The sequence below is a fragment of the Hemitrygon akajei genome, chromosome 23 (genome assembly GCF_048418815.1).
Source record: "Hemitrygon akajei chromosome 23, sHemAka1.3, whole genome shotgun sequence".
NCBI lineage: Eukaryota > Metazoa > Chordata > Chondrichthyes > Myliobatiformes > Dasyatidae > Hemitrygon > Hemitrygon akajei.
Window position 1 is genome coordinate 11,753,696 of NC_133146.1, and position 22,584 is coordinate 11,776,279.

The 22,584-nt window shown below is 42.3% G+C and overlaps 1 protein-coding gene across 1 annotated transcript; it reads right to left on the reverse strand.

The window, feature by feature from the left end:
- Positions 1 to 10,861: 10,861 nt before the first annotated feature.
- LOC140715057 (homeobox protein Nkx-3.2-like) lies at positions 10,862 to 14,320 on the reverse strand. Its single transcript, XM_073026786.1, has 2 exons — positions 13,685 to 14,320; positions 10,862 to 12,246 (listed from the first exon to the last, which is right to left on the reverse strand). The coding sequence occupies exons 1-2, from the start codon at positions 14,052 to 14,054 to the stop codon at positions 11,771 to 11,773; spliced, it is 846 nt and encodes a 281-aa protein (XP_072882887.1). The 5' UTR covers positions 14,055 to 14,320; the 3' UTR covers positions 10,862 to 11,770.
- Between the last annotated feature and the right edge of the window lie 8,264 nt (positions 14,321 to 22,584).

Here is a 22,584-nt window from a genome sequence, read left to right on the forward strand (position 1 = left end):
AACTAAAGACAAATTCTCTGTCATTTCTCTTCCAGGAGTTCGTGGCCTGAAATTCCTTTTTGACTTTTTTTTTTCAGCTCTGACGAAGGGTCTTCGAGCTGAAACGTAAACTGTTATAACTGTTGGGGAAACTTGCGTTGTTTTCTCTTGAGTGGCAGGCACTGGCGATCTGATAGAGCTTTCGAAGGTTATGACTGCCATGGTAGAGTAGATAGCAAGCATCTTTTTCCCAGGGTTGAAATGTCTAATACCTGAGGGCATGCATTGAAGGTGAGAGGGGTAAGTTCAAAGCAGACGTACGGGACAAGTTTTTTTTAACACACAGTGGTGGGTGCCTGGAATGTGCTGCTGGGGTGAGTAAGGGTAGTGCAAATACGATAGGGGCTTTCAAGAAGCTCTTACACGGGCAACGGAAATAGCAGAAATAATTGGTTTAATTGAGCAATTTGTTACTAATTTAATTAGTTCGGCACAGTATTGTGCATTTATGGACCCGTTCTTGTGGGGTGCTGTTCCACGTTCTGCAGTTCTGTTCCCACAGCTGCACACAGCCTGGCTTACTAAGTAAATCTGCAAATCCCAAAAACCGGAAATCAAGACCAAATTTCGTTGAAAGCGATCAGCGGGGCAGGTAGCCGCCGTGGAGATCGATTACTTTAGCTGTAAGTGGTATTACAAATGAGCATTACAAATGGAAGTTCTCTCAGATGCCTGCAACCTTAAACCAGAAAATAGTGGGAAAACTCCTTAACAAAACATCATCGAAAGAGACACAAGACTCTGAAATCCGGAGCAAAAGTCGGGGGAAAGATTTGTGCTGAGTTGAATAATCCTTGTTGCTGTTTGGGATGATATTCTTCTAACTTACAGTGAGCTTTGCGGGGTTAGGGTTGAGGCCGAGGTCAGCGTGTTGGTGAGATGGAGAATTCAGTCAAAGTACATTTATTATCAAAGTACCTATACAGCGCGTCGCCACATACTACCCTGAAATTCGTTTTCTTGTAGACGTTTACAGGAAAATAAAGAAATAGAATATAATTTAAGAAATACTCTACATTTACAACGACTGACAGAAAACAATGTGCAAAAGAAGACAATTGCAAATTACATATGTATAAAAATGCCGACAACATGAGTTGTAGGATCTTTGAAAGTGAGTCCATAGGTTGTGGAATCAGTTCAGAGTTGAGGTGAATGGAGAAGACAAATAAGTGCAGGAAAAAAAAAACTAATGCTAAGAACATGAATTTTAGAGGCATAAGTGGTAGAGTCATTGAAAGAGAGTCTGGAGATTGTGGGGTCATTTCAGAGTTGTGGTAAGTGAAGTTATCTCCGCTGATTCCAGAGCCCGATGATTAACTGTCCCTAAACCTGATGTAATGCCTGAACCTGAAACCTCCACCATCCATTGGCTCCACAGATACCTAATAACCCGCCGAACATTTCCAAAAGTTTATCTTTCGCTCCAATTTCCAGCATCTTCATCTGCTTGTGTCTTCTTGCCCTTTTCATGTTTAATTTCACGGATTTCGGCAAACATTTTAAATCAGATAAAAGGGTAATATTATCCTTCATGTAAAAATAATCTGCTCAGACAGATTGGTGCTTGATCGTTTAAATCTTCTTTAAATATCAATACAAATAAATGGTTAAATTAGATAACTTGTCAGGAATGACGAGGAGTTGGTTTGCTGGCTGTGCCTGGGTGAGCTCATTTCTTGCAATCCAAATTCTTTGGTACCATTATCAGCTGTGCAGTGTTCCATAAAACTCAGCTGACCAGAGCCCAAGCACATAAATACAAGAGCAAAGATCAACATTCAAAGTATATTTATTATCAAAGTACGTATATGTCACCATATACTACCTTGATATTCGTTTTCTTGCAGGCATTTACAGACAAATGAAGAAATACAGTAGAATTTACAAAACACAACATTCATAAGACAGCAAATGTGCAAAAGAGGTGAGTCACGCAAATCATCAAAAATGTAAATAAATAACACTGAATTGCAGTGTTCTTGAAAATTAGACAATAGGTTGTGGAGTCAGTTCAGTGTTGAGGTGAGTGAAGTTATCCGCGCTGGTTCCGGAGCCTGATAATTGTAGGGTAATGTCTGTCAAAAGGCTAGATGTGATAGGGCAATGAAAACGCAGGATCTTTCCACTCTCTGTACCATACCTATCTGTCAGGAAATGTAGAGGAGGCCTGACCCGAAACTAGAGCAGTGGGGACAATTCAGCAGAACCATAACTTTAATAATAGACTGTAAAATAACAGGCCATGTGCACGCACAAAACAAGAAAGAACAAAAACTAGACACCACGGTCAACAAGGTAAAGAGCGAGAGTGAAAACTAGTAGCAACTGGTGGAGGCCAGCTAGTCCCATGCGTGAAAAAGGACAGTGGGCGAGCACTGGGGGTTATGCATCTTGAACGAGCGGCAGGTGAAGATTATTAGCTGGCTGGAGTCTGGAAATTGCCTGCGTGTGCAGGCTGCGAGGAACACTAAATACGGATAATTACATATGCTGCAAATCTGGATTGGGAACCTATCTACCACCATAAGCATCAATTTCCTCCGGCACACGCACACCTGGTTGCAGTATTCCCCGTCTATAAATGCACAGCAATTTACCTGCCCATTTGAACAGAGCTGAGGAAAAAAATTATTTAAACAGAGGGTAATGGTTGCGTGGAATTCATCGCCACAGACGGCCGTGGAGGCCAAGTCATTGGGTATGCTTACAGGGGAGGTTGACGGGATCTTGATTAATAAAAGGGCGTCAAAGGTTACGGAGAGAAGGCAAGAGAATAGGGATGAGCGGGTTAATAAGTCAGCCAATATCGAATGGCGGAGAGGAGTTGATGGTTGGAATGGCCTATTTTGCTCCTAGGTCTTAAAATGTCACGATGATTATTATTTATGGAGGATAGTTGCAATCAAAGGACGGTTAATCATCACCGTCAGGCTAATCAACATCTCCATACATCAATCCACCCCACCAACACTACTTTATCATTTCCTGTCAGTCATCTTATGTACCGATACTTCAACAGAGTCGCTTTATGTACTGTACATACAGTCTATACAGTGTTTAAGCTCGTTTTATCTATTTATATTCATTGTGTTTTTATTGTACTCTTTATGCTTATTGTGTGTTTTATGCTGCATCGGATCCGCAGTAACAATCATTTCGTTCTCCTTTAGCCGTGTGTACTGGCGAATGACAATAAGCAGGCTTGAATGCAGAATCTGAGAACGCGGGACCTGGCCTGATTAAATTGCATTGCAAAGCTAAGAAACCCAATATTCATACAATTGTCAGTTTAATTCAACTCCTTCCCACATCCTAGCATACACTGCTTGTGGAATAATGTTCAAGTCTATTTTTCTGCAGCTGATATGCCCTGTTCATGACCATTCGTTAGATGTCCTGTCTTTATGAAGCGGTCGCTGTCTTTTGTCTTTTTGAGCGTCTTTGAGGTTATCTGGGCCATAGGCAACAGTTTGCAAGCAGATTTATGTTTAGTTTAGTTGGCCCTTACACATGGCTGGGGGACCAGAGACGGTTTCGCATCGGCATCTTGCAAACCACCTGATTTATGTAATTCCTACCCACCCCCACGCTTCCATGCAGGAGCACGGCTGTATCCTGGAGCCCTGCAGGTCGAAGGTGATTGGCTAATTCTTTGTCAGTCAAGCCTGGGGAGTTTAGAGTCTGTAAGTGACTGGGGTGATTTATAAAGGTAATTAGTATGTTATTACCCTCTTCTCTCCGCGTTTCCTGGAGCACTTGCCCTGCTCTTATTAGAAGGTGTTGCTGTCGCTTACAGTCTTCCCCTCTTTAAATGGACTCTGGGCAAATTGCTCTTGGCTGCACTGTTCGCTGGGTATCTTAAAGTTCCCAGCGAATGTATCATCTATCACCGTACAGTACCTTAAGATTAGTTTTCTTACAATAGAACCAATGGAAATCTACACACAAAGACTGACAAACAACCAATGCCCAAAAGAACTCAAACTGTTCAAATAAAAAAAGTTTCCAACTATAACCATCTCACTGGCAGATGGCATTGTCAATAAATACGAAGTAACTTAAAAGTTCCAGGGCTAGGAAGCTACCTACTGCTCGGGATAGTGTAGTCTACCGAGAGAGAAGAACCTATACCTTAAAATGCATCACATCGCCGATAGCAAACACTCTGCTCGACTTCCCCTCGATATTCATAACTTCTGTATTTAATTCCAAGTACATCCATCATTAAAATGAATCGGATGAGACTAAACTGCTTTAAATACAGATCAATGACTGTTGCTGTAGGGTTTCGCGAAATGGCAATGTCCTCTCCGCATCTATATTTTAACAAAGTAAACTTTATTCATAATAAAATTGCCATTTACAAGAATAAACCGCGCAATACCTTTTCATTCTCATATTCATTGCCAATGCTTTAAGTAGTGGTAGCGCGATATCTCGAGTCGAGTAGGATGTTCTTCCAAGGGGTTAATCCCTTAATAGAGAACGCCTGTACGTATCTTTGTTTAATGTGGGGAGGCTGATGCACGAATCCAGTGCCAGAGAATACAAGACAATTAGGAACCCTTTATTGCTGCAGCTTTTCTCCGCCTTCACTGCCGTTGTGATGTGTCACCATCTTCCTCCAGCTTCATTTGGTCTTGGTTGGATCACTCTTTGACTGGAACCTTCCCCTTGACCTTAACGCCATGAGAAACCCTACCAGGAGCTAAGCTCCAGATGGCATCGTTCGCGGGATGTCAGGAACTTACAGGCCTCTCCACCACGACAGGGTGACGATCCCCGCCTTTCAGTAGAAGTCTATTGTCGCATTAAGACGACAACATTCCTTAAAACCAATCTCACTGTTTCCACTTATGTGGTACAATGCTACAACAATTAAGAGGCCTCCTCACGCAGCCGACCCCTCCCTCTCCAGCATAACCCTAAACTGCGGTCTTTCCCCACTAACCCTTGGTGTGGCTGCACCGAGCTTCAATGCGTCCCTCCGCACGTACTCCTTCCTGCCGCCTAGAATGTCCCAGTCGGCAGCATTCCCTTTCGGACATCAGATGAGCTGGGTTTCGGACCGATCAAAGGTCTCTGTGTCTATGTGAAATGACACTCAGCGTATTTAGTACGCTGGTACCTGTACATAATAAAGACGAAAAAGAGCCTTCAATATTTTGTGGTCAGCCTACGTCATTACCGTAACCCCACAACGTTCGAACTAAATCGACATAAATTCTGATTCTCGTCAGTAAACTATGCTACCAGTTCAAAACACGCACATTTCGATTCCTCGTACGCATATCTCTCATTACCTTTCTAATATTGTGTCAAACATTATTCGTTTTATATAATTCTTCGTTCTTTATAATTCTTGAATGCTTTGTTACATTTCCCGTCACACACACACACCACAGCAATTTCCTAATGCACGTAAATATACAGTACATGGCGAATAAAGCTGATCCGTGATCCGTATCTTCAGCCGTCCTAACCGTACTTGTAGATTCATTGATCACTGCGTTAATTGTTCGCTCTGGTGTGTAGGTGATTGGCTGAACCTGGGGGCGGTTGTACGTATATGTGTGGAATAAAATAGGAGTAGTATAGTTGCGTTCTTTGATGGCCGACAGTGACTAGTTGGACCGAAAGGCCTTTCCGGTGCTATCTTCCTCTGCTACACTGTTGATGGAAGACTGTCCTGTCCGGAATATGACAGTACTGTTCAACTGATAATATCCGCAGTCATTCCGGCTAACTTGGTTAATCGCCAATTCATCTAAACAAAGCGAAATTAAGAATGAAAAAAAAACTGGGTAGCATTTCGACTGCTCGAAGGTAGCGAACGTGCAGAATAGCATAGAGAAATAGATAAGACGTGCCCGAAGCATACAAGAACCGCTGTGGGAATATAAAATAGAAATGCGGAAAAAAAATCTTTGAGTGAGTTAGCGCTCTTCAGGTACACTTGATGAATGTACACTAAAATCGCCACAGTCTTACGCCCTGGTATCATATTGGCGCCTTTTTTAACTTCCTGGATTACTTAAAAAAAATAATGATCTCGACCCAACAAAACCCATTCAATTAGTGGATGCTGCCTATTATTTTTGAAAAATTGAACCAAACCAGTTTCTTTTCCTGTTGTTCAACAGCCAATAAGTTTCTCTGTATATGCTCGACTAACGTGGAGCGTTCACGGCGAAATGCCGTTTGGCCATACATTTTCCACCCCCGATGGTATCATACTTTCCAATGAACCCGAGTTGAATTGGAAAGCAGAAACACAACGTTCAGACTCTCGATTCTGCTCGTTCACAGTGAACTCTTGGCTGATTCGTGACATAGCCCCACACACCAGAACAGAACGATGTACTCATGAGAGTTAGGGAGAGGTGCACAAAGAAGGGGAGAGGAGTTGGGGAAAGAGTGATGAAACGAGACCATGAGAAGTAACTGAGGGAGAGAGAGAGGGAGAGAGAGAGGAGAGAGAGGGAGAGAGAGAGAGGGAGAGAGAGGGGGGAGAGAGAGGGAGAGAGAGGGGAGGGGGAGAGAGAGAAAGAGAGAGTGAGAGAGAGAGAGGAGAGAGAGGGAGAGAGAGAGAGAGAAACATACAAAATGCTGAAGGAGCTCAGCAGGTCAAGCTATACCTATGGAGGGAATAAACAGTCGACGTTTCGAGACCCTTCATCAGGACTAAAACAGCGTACAGAAATTAGAGTTGTTCGATCTGTCTGTCTGTCTATCTATCTAACTATCCGTCTATCTGTCTGTCTATCTATATCAATTTACCTATATAAACCTATATAAATTTATTTATTTATTTGTTATTGCTGATTGTTAATTATAGCATTTTTTTGCCTTGTTCTGTACTGCTGTCCAAAGACAAGAGTTTCACGACATATATGAGTGATGATAATTAGGATTTGGTTCTGATCCAATTATCTGAAGATCAAGTGCTTGCTTGATATTTCATGAGCAGCACAGAAATAATATTTACTTATATTCTATCTCTCTCTTGACGACTATTAGATCCATTTAAACACGTTAAGGCGTATCTAAGTTTCTAGGTTAATGATTAGATTGGCATTTGGTCCTTGTAGGACTCTCTATTTTCCACTGAGATAGAACTTGCTAATGTTTAAGACTTAAACTCTGATCCTAACAAATGTCAAAAAGAATTAAGTTTAACAACCAACCCAGAACTAAGCTCTGACCAATCATTTAACCGACTTCTGTCAGTGTATCGGTATTATTTTAATTCCATATTTATAATATCCTCCTTGCTATTTCCGCTTGGTTCTTGGCAACAGACGGATTATTAACTATCACGTGAACTACATCAAGGAGTGGTTATCATTTTGAAACCACTAGGAGACTGCGGGGAGCTAATTAAATATCAACCCTCAAGATAGAATAAGCAACATGGGTACAAGAGGAAATGAAAATCGAGATCTGCAGATGCTGAAAATCTGAAATAAAATCATAAATTGGAAATGTCGGTGAAGAATTTTCTGCCTGAAACGTCAACGCTGTTTTGGTCCCCACAGACGTTGTCTGACCTGCCACGCCCTTCCAGCATTTTCTAGTTTTATTTCTTCAGGAGGAAGTCGCTTAAGTCATGAGGTACCCTCTTGGTCAGTAACCCGATCACATTTGTCCGCATCTAGCTATATCTTTCACATCATCAATTATTATAAATCTATTGATCTCGGAGATGAATTAACAGTTCGTACGAAATCGATTGCAGAGTAGAGATGCGACACACATTCTCTCCTTTTCCGTGTAGACAGAACATACAGCAGTACAGTTCTATGCACTTTCGGTATACCGTGTTGTGCCGACCCTTTAATCTACTCCAAGTTCACCCTGAAAGGCCTGGTTCTGTCTCTCCTCTCCTCGCTAGTTCTGGACTCCACAACCAACAGCAATAATTTATTCGCCCCTCTGAAGATCTTAACAAAGGATAAATGCTTCGATTTTTTAAAGGCAAGGAGGCCAGTAAGGAACGAGAGAATGGGGATTACACAACGTCTATGGACCAACAATAGGCTTCATTTTTTTCAGAATTTTACACTCAGTAGCCACTTTATCAGGTACACCTGCAAATACCAAATCAGCCAATCATGTGGCAGCAGCTCAATGCATGAAAACATCAAGATATGGCAAAAGATTCAGGTGTTGTTCAGACCAAACATCGGAACAGGAAGAAATTTGATCTGAACGAATTTGACCGCCGGCTGATTATTGATGCCAGACGGGGTGATTTGAGTATCTCAGAAACTGCCGATCTCCTGGGATTGCCACGCTCAGGTCTGTAGAGTGTAAAGAGAATGGTGTGAAAAACAGAAGAAACACCCATTGAGCGGCGGTTCCGTGGGCGAAAACGACTTGTCAGTGAGAGAGGTCAGAGGGGAATGGTCAGTCTAGTTCAAGCTGACAGGAAGGTGACAGTAACTCAAACAGCCGCGCGTTATAGCAGTGGTGTGCAGAAGAGCATCTCGAACCCTGAAGTGAAGACCACACTGGGTTCCACTCCTGTACCTAATAAATTAGCCACTGAGTGAATAACCCTTTCTTACACAAACATGTATAAATAAAATTGCCGTGTTTTCATTTAATTCTGTCCCACGCAGTTTTTGGAAGAGGACGCTTCCGTTGCCTTTGAAGTGGCACTTAAAAGTAAAAGGCAAACGACTGTAAAATCCATCGCAGAGGAAGCGTTGCTGTTCCCTTGAGATTAATATATGATTAATTTCACTCTTTATGCCAAGCAGAAAGAGATTGAACACACTTCTGTCTTAAGGTCCATGTGAGGTAGAGATGCCCTCACTTGAGGTCACGGCTGCGAGTGTAACCATTGTGAGCACGGGTTTAAAAACAAATGCTAACATCATTTTGTTTTCAAATAGGACGCATTGAAGGACTAAAATATTTGTGTATTTATTTAGGTTTTATACATTGGGACAATAATCATTTTATTCTACGTATATCTCCCGTGGAATGATTTGTGGCCATTTTTTCGAGATAAAACTTGCTAGGTTCTGAGGAGTCGCCACAAGGTGGGTGTGGCAAAGATGTTTCCTCTGGTGGGAGAAAATAGATCTAGAAGTTCGCGTTAAAAAGCAAGGATTCGTCCATCTGATAAAGACGAGGCGATACAGTATTGATTTCTCCCCGAAGATCGTAAATCTTAATCTCTCAAAAGGCAATGGTCAGAACCAGCTTTATTATCAACTATTTACTTGACGTGAAAGTTGTTGTTTTAGCAGCAGTACAGTGCAGAGAGTTAAAATTACAACAAATGACAATATAAATAAATAGTGCAAGTAAACGAATAATGAGGTAACATCCAACGGTTCGTGACAGAATTACAGATAGCAATGATTAGAGAATATGATGGTTACAGTATTACAGTTGTTAACTCGGCAATGTCGTTGTTGAGTTCATGGTAAGATCTGCCATTATCTTTTTGCATAAAGTACAAAGAAGGGCCGAGTGGCCTTTCCCACTCCTAGTTTGTGGCTTCATATTTAAATACGGGTAATTGCTTACACATAATCGAGCGACTTAATTTGAATGAAGGATCAAGGATCAACTTTATTCGCCAGATACATTTACAGGTATCAAGAATTTGCTGCGAGGTGTTGGTCAGGGCGCGACATGCAACAGTCATAAATAGCTAAGAATTATATAAAAATAAAGTTAAAGTTCGGATATTGAATAAAATTTGCATAAATCAGTCCCAGCATGTATTTAAAATGGTACAATGAGGCAGGATGATTTGACAGGTATTTTTGTTGGAATGTCTGATCAAGTGTAATGAATTCGTTGCAAATATGCTTACTCGTTTTAGACCTGGATAGGAGACCCTGTGCGGCAATGCTCATTGTTGCCGACGCGCCTGGGTGACAACCTCTAACTTCCCTCAAAGAAAGGAAGAGACTAACAAAGAGGCGAATATTCTTTGCTGTCTTACCTGATTTTCAGTCAGATCCTATTTTTTAAAGTTCACTTTAAAAGGCCATGGAAGTATAATTGTGGCGCGTGGAAGATAGGCGCTTAGAGAGGGCCACTACTCACTGAGGTGGAGAGAACAAAGATATCAGTGTTGCGTCGGCCAGACAACATGCTGCTGCAGGGAGAATCAAAGCACAGCTATCAATGAATCGAAGCTATTCGATAATCGGGTGCGCACTGAATACGCATGAGGTGAAAAGAACGTAAATAGATATCGAATCATCTGTTACACTGCCGATATTTTATTGACCTATAAAAGTGACGCAGGACGAATAAATGCCATTGATTTTTTAAAAACATTTAATCGATTAACGCCACACGACAACGCCGTTTGCATTTCAACGCCAAACAATTGGTTATATGGTTAATTTATAAAGCTTTCTCGGTGCTCCATCTCCCGCCAGCTCCATATAAGCAGCGGTCAAATTTATTAACTACGCGTAAAGTTTATTGCTAGTCGTAATAAATTGGCTCACGATTACGCCAGATTAATGCGGAGACTACCGGAGACCCCGCAACCAGAACTCCAAGGAGCCAGCTTCTTCGTTTTGACCCACAACTCCCCAGAGCGGAGTTGAAGGGTTATCTCACTAAAATAACCATTTCCCACTTCGTTGAATGTAAGTGGTGCATTTTCGGAAGGACGGCGACACAATCGTCAGAAACTATCTAATTTAGAAGTAGTAACCAGAATGGTGGAGATAGTTAGCAAACTGTCTTTTACCACAAGGGCTGTATTGGGTTGGTTTAAAATCCATTTATTATTTATCATAAAAATACAGTAAAAAAAAATCAACTGCATCCATTTTTTTGCCGAGAAAAGGCCAACAATATATATTTAATTGTGCAAACATTAAAAACTACATCATGAAAATTAAGAACTGTTCTTTTCAAAAAAATTATAAATTGAATGAGCAAGTTTTGAGAAATTAGTGATGCCAGCAGACAAGAGAAATGAACAGACCGAATTCGTTTCAAGGTTTTCAGTTACATCAGCAATTACGGTTTAAATGCTAAGTTTAAATATATATTTATAACATTCTGCTTGTATTTGTTAGCTACTTGCAGAAAGCAGTGCAAAAAAACAGTAGACCTTCCGGACGGCTGGTTTTGAAAACGAAACCATTCCTGTAAAGTCACATTCCTTCCATTTATTTTCTAATGTAGAAAAACCATAGTCAAGTATTCATCAGAAAATGCGCTTTGGGTCTCGCCGGAAATAGATGAATTCTCTCTATCTTTTATATTTGGCTTTAGAAAGTGACTTTGTGACCTACCCGGCCATTCGTCTGCCGATAGACAGTCAATCGAAGGGCCACGTCGGTCAGCACCAAACGTTTAACAAGAGAAAAGCAAACCATCGAACAACTGACAGGGAAGAGATATATTGTTAATATTTTGTTTAAAAAGTCGCCGTGTTGTCTATTCCTCCCACCAACCCATCCTCTATTCTCACCGACATCTCCTCTCCAAAAGAAGACCAATTACTCATTCAGTCTGACCTCGCTTCTTTGTCTCAAGGAGTTTATTAAAAGAACAAGCTTCCTGTGTGCTAAACGCGAGGCCGATCCGACGACTCATTGGTAGCTGCAGGCGACTGCAAAACATTTTGCTGGAGGAATTGTGTACGGTCCATTTTATAGTTTAAAAATATTTTTAAGCTCCCTGTTAGTTTTTTTTACCCTTTCTCCTCCATCCCTCACCCACGCCCTTTGTCCTTTCAATGAGTTCCTCCGCAGAGAGGGATAACGGACGGAGGCCAAGCGGGGAGACAGTACATGTAGGGATAATATTGATAGGCCTGATACAGCGAGAGTAAGTGCGGATTTCCTAATTCGTCGGGGCTGTATTGTCTTTGATCGTCACGGACCAGCACCCTGACTGCTACTTTCTTGGCCGCAGCGGGCACCGAATTAACCACCAACTCCGCGGCCATTTGCCTCTTCTTCGTTTTGTATCTTCTATTCTGGAACCAGATTTTAACCTGCGTCTCTGTGAGTTTGAGGGCGGCTGCCAAATCCGCTCGCTCGGGGCCCGACAGATATCTCTGGTGATTGAATCTCCTCTCCAGCTCGAAGACTTGAGCGTGAGAGAATGCGGCCCGGGAGCGTTTCTTACCGGATTTACCGGGCTGGTCGGACGGTAGAAGTCTCTCCGACTTTTCGTCGTCATCTGTCGCTGTCTGGCGATCCGGATCTGAAACAATCACACAGAGCTGGTGATAACGTGGTACAAGCTTCGAGGTGAAAACTCACCTATTCATCCCCTAGCCGTCCGTATTCGCGAGCATACTGTACAAACATTTTCATCGTCACGACACTTCGGTAATCAGAGAAAGTGTGCGGAATTTGAGCCTTGAATTAAGATCGAAGGATTTTGTCCACACTCGTGAATCAATAAGTTATAACTCAGAAAGCAAGAAAGTACAGCTTCAATGCTTATCCTAAGCATTACTTAGATAAGATTATCTTTCATAAATATAATTCAGAAAAAGATACATGCTGAAAAAAAGACACTTGTGATAAAAGACTTTCGGTATCATTGTTCAATCAGATGTAAGTGTCTGTATTACGGCCTAATGTTCACTTTAAAACAGTTTTGGGACGAGCCCCCGGCCAATTTCCCCCTCCCCGGTCTTAAAGAGACTTTCAGCGTTTATGTTCTTCACGTTGTTTCCGATCTCTCCCGCATTTGGGAATTGTTTCACATTTTGCGGCCTACTTTCAGAGACAGAAGCCCAGAGCTGCCTCTGCTCTACAAAACTCTGTGTGTGTGTGAGTGTGTGTGTGTGTGTGTGTGTGTGTGTGTGTGTGTGTGTGTGTGTGTGTGTGTGTGTGTGTGTGTGTGTGTGTGTGAGTGTGTGTGTGTGTGTGTGTGTGTGTGTGTGTGTGTGTGTGTGTGTATGTGTGTGTGTGTGTATTCAATCGTTTCTGCTAGGCAATGTTGCATTTCAACTTTTAAAATGTTAACCAAGTAATCATAAAGACGGGCAAATGTATTACAGTCTGGCTCTCGTCTCTCGTTCTTAAATAATAATAAAACGAGTGAATCATTTTAATTGTCAGATATTTGTGTTAATAATTTAGGGAGGATGTTCCATTTACAAAGTTCCGAGGCCATAAAGTAGGAACTACCTGAAAGAACTGATATATTGGTTTTATACGTTGTCTATGTGGCCAAAATCACAGTGTAAAATTTTAGGTATTCATTTCCCTTCATAAAGTAATCGTGTTAATTTCATTTAAATCTCTTACATCCTATGCATTTGTAGATTATAATAATGCTGGATAATTACTACAGATAGTTTAAGAAAAATTAAATTACGTGCAGAAAAAAAATACGATTAGCTATTTTATGAAGCGGAGATCTCGACACTCCCTGTTGTCAATTTCAGGTCTGCTTCCTGAATAAACACCAAATAGTTTTAAGGGAGAAAATTCGCCAGGACAGATGTAAAGTTATGGCCAAAATTATCGAAGTTTTACTGATAAAAGTTTGGACCCTGGGTTGTTGTAATTTGATAATCGGATTCCTGATATAGCCAGCACATAATGATTCAGCGAACAATATGTTTAACTCTACACGAAAATTATTGTTTTTAATATTTAACAGCATTCACCCTTTGCCTGCCTACCTTTATCAAACTTTTCGGAGTTATTTTCCCAGTTATTTCCTTCGTTGGATTCCTCGTTGAAAGTCTCCACGAACAGCCGCCCGCTTCCCTTCTCCCCGGGCTGTTCTTCGCCACTCAGCGCATCGGCCTGCGGCTGCTGACTCTCGCTTTCTCCCGGGCCACCCGTTACCGCGCCGCTCTGTTTCTGATCGACCCGGATAACAATCAGAGGAGTCCGTTTCTCCCTGTCCTGCTCGCGCTGCGAATTCAGGCTACGCGGCTCGACTTTCACTCGCTCCTGGTGCTGGTTCCGACCGAGCCTCGTGTCGTTGCCCCGGGTAAGAATATCCTGGATGGTGAACGGCGTCAAAGATCCTCCTTGCACAGCCATCTTCTTGTAGTTTATTTATGAGTATCTAAAAGAGCAGAAGGCTTCGCTCTGCTCCCAGTCGGAGCCAGTTCCTAGTTCGCTGCTTCCCTCTTCCACGGGGATAGAAGCAAATCTCGGCACATCCGCCGTTTCCCCTCCTTGTCGAGTGCCCGAGACGACCCGCTGCTCCTGAATTAGCTTCAGGCATTCGATCTGAGGGAAAGACGAGCGAAAAACCAGAGAAATCCGCGAAAACTTCACTCGTGCACCCAGGGATCACTTTCCCCCACTTTATTTACATCCTGTATTGACAGATGGAGTTGCGTTTCTCTGATTGGATGCTCTGCGGCGTGGCGCTCCTCCCACTTCCAGAATGGTTGGGTGATAAACATCTTGGAAGTGGATGATTGACAGCCATGGTAGGCTGATCCAGAAAGTAAGGCACATAGGATCATTGGATCTAATGAAATCCAAAATCGGCTAGGTGATGGGAGGTGGTGGAGAAAGGATGCTTTACTGGTCAGTGGTGGCATGTTGGATAGATAGGTACCACCACACTGTTAATGATATACACTCAGTGGCCAGTATATTAGGTAACCCGAACACAGGCAGGTTAGTACAAGTATCGAATCAGTCAATCATGTGGCAGCAACTCAATGCAGACGTGGTCAAGAGGTTCAGCTGTTGTTCAGACCAAACATCAGAATGGAAAAGAAATGTGATGTAAGTGATATTGACTGTGGACTGATTGCTGGTGTCAGACGGGATGGTTTGAGTAACCCGGAAATGGTTGATCTTCTGGGCTTTTGTGCACAACTATCTCTAGAGTTTACAGTGAATGGTGCAAAGACAAAAAAAAACCATCCAGTGAGTGGCAGTCCCAGGAGCAAAAACACCGTAACACCCCGTTAATGGAAGAGATCAGAGGAGAATGGCCAGACTAGGTCAAGCTTGCGGTAAGGCAACTATAACTCAAATAACCACACATTACAACAGTGGTGTGCTGAACAGCATCTCTGAATGCACAGCACAACAAACCTTGAAGAGGGTGGGCTATGTTACGCAGAAGACCCCCACACCGGGTTCCACTCCTGTGCCCAGTAAATGGCCACTAAGAAATGCTGATGAACACTAGGACTTTAAGGTTAAAATTCATAGTTTGCATCAGAGAAGAAGCTAGTCAACATCCATGCCAGGACCACCAGCCTCTAAAACAATTACTTCCTCAAACTGTCAGGCTGATCAACACCCCCACCCATTAACCGACTGCTTTACATTTCCAATCACCTTATGTACAGATACCCCTGCACCTAGCATCATTTAATGTACTGTACATGCAATCTGTTTATGTATATAAGCATCCCTATTGTATTTATATTTATTATATTTTTATGATATTGTTTTTTATATTTCATCAGATCCAGGGTAACAACTATCTTGTTCTCCTTTACACTCATGCACTGAAGAATGACAACAAACCATCTTGAATCTTTACAATAGCAACACAGATAGATAGGATGGAGAGGAGGGCATTTGACGTCCATGCTTTCACAGATCACATGTGTAAAAGTAGAGATGTGATGTTGTAACTTTACAAAGCATGGGATAGAAAGTGCTTGGATTACTGTGTGCAGTTCTGGTCATCACACTGGGAGGAGGATACGATTGCGTTGAGTTAGAGAATGTGCAGAGGAAAATCACTAGGAATTGACAGAGGTGTACAAGATGATACGAGGCATAGACTGAATCAGAATAAAATTTAATATTCTAGTATATGTCACAAGATTTGTTGTTTTGCAGCAGCAGAGTACTGCAATACATAATAATAATAATTTTACATAATAATACATAATAATTTTAAAACAATCAATTACAATAAGATATATGTAAAACTAATTTCTCCCTCACTGGCAATCAACACTAGTGCAATTCAAGGATACATTCTTAGGCCACTGCTCTACTCTCTTTACACCCATCACCTCCCGTATTCCTCCTCATCACCATCTAACATTCTGCCAATAGTGGCCTAGCTACACAGCTGTGGGTGTAGTGAGAGTGGAGCAGTGAGTTAAGCACACTTGCTTGAGGTGCACAGGTATTGGTTGTCAGCAAAAAAGAGATGTTATTTCCGATCCATACAGACTGAGGTCTCCCGATAGGAAGTCATGGATCTGATTGCAGAGGGAGGTACAGAGGCTCAGGTTTAGGAGCTTGTTGATTAGAACTGTAGGTATGATTGTGTTGAATGCTGAGCTATAGTCAATCAACAACAGCCAGGCAGAAGTATTGCTATTGTTCTGGTGATCAAGGCTGAGTGGAGAGCCAGTGAGATCACATTTACTATAGAACTATTGTGGAGATTGACAAATTGCAGCAGGTCCAGGTCCTGGCTTCGACAGGAATTGATACTAGCCATGACGAATATCTCAAAGCAGTTCATCGCAACTTGGTGATAGTCATTGGGGCAGTGCATCCTGTTCTTATTGGGCATTAATGTAATTGTCCCCCATTTCAAGCAGGTGAGAAACTCTGACTGCAGTACTGTCCTTCAACAGTCCCGCCAGCTGGTTGGAAGAGGTTTTCAGTGCCCTACCAGCTACGCCATTAGGGTCCAATGACTTGCAAGGGACAATCCTCCTGAAAGGTGTTCTGATGCAAATCTCCAAAACAGAGATCACAGGGTCACCAGACTCTGCAGGGATTTGGATAGGTATAGTTCTATTCTCCCTTTCAAAGCATGCATAAAAGGCATTGAGATAATCTGGAAGAGAATACCATGGCCATTCATGATCTCGCCTTGTAGAAAGTAATGGACTGCAAACCTTGCCAGATCTGATGTGCATCTGATTCCATCACTAATTTCAATTGCAATTGCTCTTTCATCCTTAAAATAGTTTTCTGTAGGTTGTATCTGAAGATCTTGTATAGTTCAAGATCTAGACCTTAGCAGACTACTGATCTCCTGGTTCATCCATGGCTTTTGGTTTGGATATGTCCAGGATGTTCTTGGAGGGAACACACTCAGCTACACTGAACTTGATGAAGTCAGTGAACACTGTGAGGTATTCAATCAGATTCAAAGATTAGTCTCTGAATATTGTCCAGTCCATGGACTCAAAGCAATTCTGTATGCGTTCCTTCACCTCCTTTGCCCATGCTTTCTTTGTCCACACTATGGGTGCTGCAGTCTTTAGTCTCTGTTTATACGCTGGGAGTAGAAGTACAGCCAGATAATCAAACTTTCCAAAGTGTGGGAATGGGATGGCACAGTAAGCATTCTAGATGGTGGTTTAACAGTGGGTAAGTGTGCTGGCACCTCTAATTCCACAGGTGATATGTTGGTGATAGTTCAGAGACTTCTTCAAGTTTGCCTGGTTAAAATCCCCTGCAATGATAGGGAAGGCAACAAGTTGTGCTATCTTATGACTGCTGATTATGGTGTTCAGCCTCTCCAGAGCGTGTCTGAAGTTGGCCTGAAGTGGAATGTACACCACCACCAGGATGATGGTGGAAAACTCCTTTGGCAAATAAAATAGACAACACTTGACCACTAGATGTTGTGTGTTGGGTGAGCCAGACCAACACACAATAGCCACGCCTGTTCACCATGATGAGCTAATCATAAAGCATAAAGTGTACTCCACCTCCTCTATCTTTAAAAGACTGAGTTAACAGCTAGAGACCTTTTCCTGTGGAAATGATTAATAACAGAGGTCTTAACTTTAAGATGATTGGAGGAAAGTACAGGGGAATGTCATAGGTGAGGTTTTTTACACAGAGAGTGGTGGTTACGTGGATCGTGGTAGAGGCAGATACATTGGCGACATTTAAGAAACACTTGGATAGGAACATGGATGATAGAAAAATGGAGTGAAGGGTTAGATTGATCTTAGAGTAGGTTAAAAGGTCAGCATAACATTATGGGCCAAAGGGCCTGTCATGTTCTATGTTGCCTGCATTGGATGACATTAGATATGGGAAGAAATCAGATAAGCTGAATTTGCTTTCCCTAATGTGAAGGAGTATATAAAATTATAAGATAGGGTATAGATAGGGTAGATAATCAAAATCAGTTTCCCATGACAAGGACATAATGCAAGTCATAGAGTCACAGAGTGAGGAAGGAGTTTTAAAGGTCTATTTCTATTAATTGTTTTGCTTTTTTTATATTTGCACAGTTTGTCTTTTGCATATTAGCTGTTTGTCAGGCTTCATCTGTGTGTAATATTTCATTGATTCTATCTTTGCTCTACTGTAAATGCCTGCCAGAAAATTAATCTCAGAGTAGCATATAGGTGGAGAACAGGCAGGAGGGTAACATCACAGGTAAAGTCTCCCCACCATTGAACACATCTACATGAAACACTGTCACAGGAAAGCCACATACAGCATCAGGGACCCCCACCAGACAGGACATACTCTCTTCTTACTGCTGCCACCAGGAAGAAGGTACAGGAGCCTCAGGACCCACACCACAAAGTTCAGTAATAGTTATTACCACTCAACCATCAGGCTCTTAAACCACAGGGACATAACTTCATTCAGCTTCACCTAACCCATCATTGAAATATTCCCACAACCTATGGACTCATTTTTAAAGACTCTTCATCTCTTGTTCTCGAAATGTATTGCTTATTTATATTATTATTATTATTATTATTATTATTATTATTATTATTATTGTTGTTGTTGTTGTTGTTATTATTTCTTTATTTGTGTATTTGCACAGTTTGGTATCTTTTGCACACTGGTTGAATGTCCAAGTTGGTGTGGGCTTTCTTTGATTCTGTTATGATTATTATTCTATTAGGGATTGATTGAATATGCCCACAAGAAAATAAATCTCAAGGTTTTATATGGTGCCATATATGCACTTGGATACTAAATTTACTTTGAACGTTGAAAGGGGATTTAATAGCAAAATGATTTTTACACAAGATGTTATTGCTAAGTAGTGGTGGAGTCAGTTAGAATCATAATGTTTAAGAGAAACTTGCGTTTGTTTCATTAGCTCTGAAACACTGGCCCATTCCAAAACAGCCTACAAGCATACAATGTGCTCTGTAAGTGCAATGTATTTTCTGTCAGTGCTACATTTAGTCTGCCTGACAATTCTATCTGCACAGTTTACCAGAATGCTAAGAATCAGTTAAATGTGTACCTGGTCCTGACCAGCCTCTGCATACACAGAGAGCAATTCTGATGTTAGGCTCTGTATATTTACATGGAGTGCTACAACAAGAAAGCAGCATGCAGCTTCAAAGCCCCTTACCATCCAGGTCACGCTCTCTTTTCTACTAAGATCAGGTGGGTGGTATAGGAGTCTTAGACCCCTCACACCAGGTTCAAGAACAGTTATTACTCTACAACCATCAAACCTCTAAGCCAACATGGATAACTTCACTCACCACAACTCTGAACTTACAAACTCACTTTCAAGGACTCTTTACAGCTCATATTCCCAGTATTGTGTTATTTTTTATTTGCAGTTCACCTTCATTTGCACATTAGTTGTTTGTCAGTCAGTCTTTATGTATGGTTTTCTTAGATTCTAATGTATTTCTTTACTTTTCCTGTAAATGCCTGTAGAAAATGAATCTCAAGGTAATGAACAATCACATACATACTTTGATAATAAACTTACTTTGAAATTTGAGTTTTGGTAACTCTAGAGAATAGAGATTATAACTTTTTTAGATCTACACTATTTTTTTCTTTTCGGACATTAGGGGCATGCAAGGGAATGCTGAGATAAGGAATCAGCCAAGGACAGAATAGTCTAAGGGGCCTAATGGCCTCCTCCTACAACAAATTCTTACATTCTTAGAATCACATTTGCTGACTCCAAACCCTATTGTTCAGCTATAACCAATTCAGTAGCAACAAAATGCATTTATGCAATCTTATCTGCATTTCCCAGAATTATCTCATTTTGCTTCGCATTACTGTGTGGATTAACTCTACCACACAGACAATACAGTGAAACAAATCGAAAAATACCATAGCTATGACTCTGGCATGGATCTTTTAAACTCAATGTCACTGAATAGTAGAAATGAAACACCCATATCTAGAAAGCAAAAGTGATTTCTTAAGCAGGGTAGGAATTCCATGCTAAGAACTTATTTTGTAGGAATGAAACCTGATTCCGATGTGCCTCTGCCTGGAATGACATCACCAGGGCTCCAACATAATCCAGTGAGAACAGACTGGGCTGTCCCTCTCCGGACAATACAATGAAGGGCAGCACTGCGAGGCCACATGGCATCTGTATCCATGCAGTAAAATGACGGCTGATCTGACTGTACCCTCCTGCCTGTTCTCCACCTGTACCCGTTCAGTAAGGTGACGGCTGATCTGACTGTATCCTCCTGCCTGTTCTCCGCCTGTACCCGTTCAGTAAGGTGATGGCTGATCTGACTGTACCCTCCTGCCTGGTCTCCACCTGTACTCGTTCAGTAAGGTGACGGCTGATCTGACTGTACCCTCCTGCCTGTTCTCTGCCTGTACCCATTCAGTAAGGTGACGGCTGATCTGACTGTATCCTCCTGCCTGTTCTCCACCTGTACTCGTTCAGTAAGGTGACAGCTGATCTGACTGTACCCTCCTTCCTGTTCTCCGCCTGTACCCGTTCAGTAAGGTGATGGCTGATCGGACTGTACCCTCCTACCTGTTCTCCGCCTGTACCCGTTCAGTAAGGTGATGGCTGATCTGACTGTACCCTCCTGTCTGTTCGCCGCCTGTATCCGTTCAGTAAGGTGATGGCTGATTTGACTGTATTCTCCTGCGTGTTCTCCGCCTGTACCCGTTCAGTAAGGTGACGGCTGATCTGACTGTACCCGCCTGCCTGTTCTCCAGAAACCCTGACTTCCCTGCAGACCAAATTAATCTGGGAATGTCAAATATGTTTGATTTTATTGCCTCCACAGATGTCGGGAGCATGGAATTCCAAAGACGCATGACCCTCTGAGAATAGAAGTTCTTTGTCATCTTTGACTTAAGTGAGTGCTCCCACGTTCTGAGACTACTAGAAGCAAGAATGTAATGCTAAGACTTTATAAGGCATTGGTCAGACCGCACTTAGAGTATTGCTCTCCATAGATGCTGCCTAACCTGCTGAGTTCCTCCAGGATTTTGGTGTGTTGCTCTGGACGGTGCCTCTCGTAGAAAATCACTACTAGCATTAGCGTTGTACATTAGTCAATGAGTTTATTATTGTCACATGTAGCAGGATACAGTGAAAGACACTGATTGGTGTACCATCCATACAGATCGTCACATCACTTCATTCAAGGAAAACCCATAGGAGAGTGCAGAATAGAGTTACGGAGAAAGTGCAATGCAGGCAGACAGTAAGGTGAAAAGTCATGACAAAGCAGACGGCGAGCTCAGGAGGCCATCCTACCACGCTAGGAGACTGTTCAATCATCTTACAACAGCAGACAGAAGCTGTCCTTGAGCTTGGTGGGACACGCTTTCAGGGTTTTGAAACTTCTTCCCAAAGGGAGAATGGGACAGGAAGGGTGTTTCATTACACTGGCTGCTTTACTGAGGCAGTGGGGAGTGTTGACGGAGTCCATGGAGGAAAAGCTGGTTTCTATGATGTGCTGAGCTGTGTCCATAAGCTTCTTGCGGACTTGGGCAGGGTAGTTGCCTTACCGAGTGGTGATACATCCGGACAGGATGCCTTCTAAGGCACATCAATAAAAATTGGTAAGGGAAAAAGGAGACATGTCAGTTTTCTTTGTGAAGTTGTTTTCCCCTTGTATTTTCAGCAGTAAGTTTTTTCAGCGGGAGTCATTGATTGGAGTGCTGCACAGATGCGGTTGAAACATTCCCGTGTGAGTCCAATGAAGAGCTTTAAAACCCAGTCTCCATAAGAGGTACCATCTAGCGGAGTAGTCACCATTGGAACAGTCATCTTCAGAGTGGTCTGAAGATAAGGCTTTGGCTCAACAGGGCTTCAGCAAATACAGGCAGAGGCAAGGTAAGTAGGTAAGTTCATGCCATATTTCTTATTTCTTCCTTCTTATTTAACTCTTGAGAGACTAAGGGATATGTCTACAGGGCCAGTGTTCTGTTCTGGTGACAGATGTGAGATTTCTGGGAGACTACCACCCTGCCCGAAGGCCACATCTGCACTGGGTGCATCGAGATGCAGCTCCTTAGAGACTGTGTTAAGGAGCTGGAGCTGCAGCTCAGTGACCTTTGGCTTGTTAGCAGGAGCTACAAGGGAGGTCGTCACCCCGAGGCTACAGGTGACAGATAAATGGGTGACTGTCAGGAGAGGGAAGGGAGAACATCAGGTAGTGGAGAGCACCACTGTGGCTGAACCCCCTCGACAATAAGTACTCCATTTTGAATACTGTTGAGTTGGGGTTGGGGTAGAGAACCTGGGGGAAGCCACAGTAGCCATGCCTCTGGCACGGAGTCTGACCCTGTGGCTCAGAAGGGTAGGGAAATGAAGAGGGTTACAGCAGTAATAGGGGACACTATAGTTAGGGGGACGATTCTGTGGATGTAAAAAAGAAACATAGATGATAGCTGCCTC

Bases quoted from the DNA above. Each gene is read 5' to 3' on its own strand.
- LOC140715057 (XM_073026786.1), bottom strand. From the start codon at position 14,054: ATGGCTGTGCAAGGAGGATCTTTGACGCCGTTCACCATCCAGGATATT. The intron at 12,247-13,684 runs GTAGGCAGGCAA...TGATTGTTTCAG, and splicing joins CTCCGAAAAGTTTGATAAAG to ATCCGGATCGCCAGACAGCG.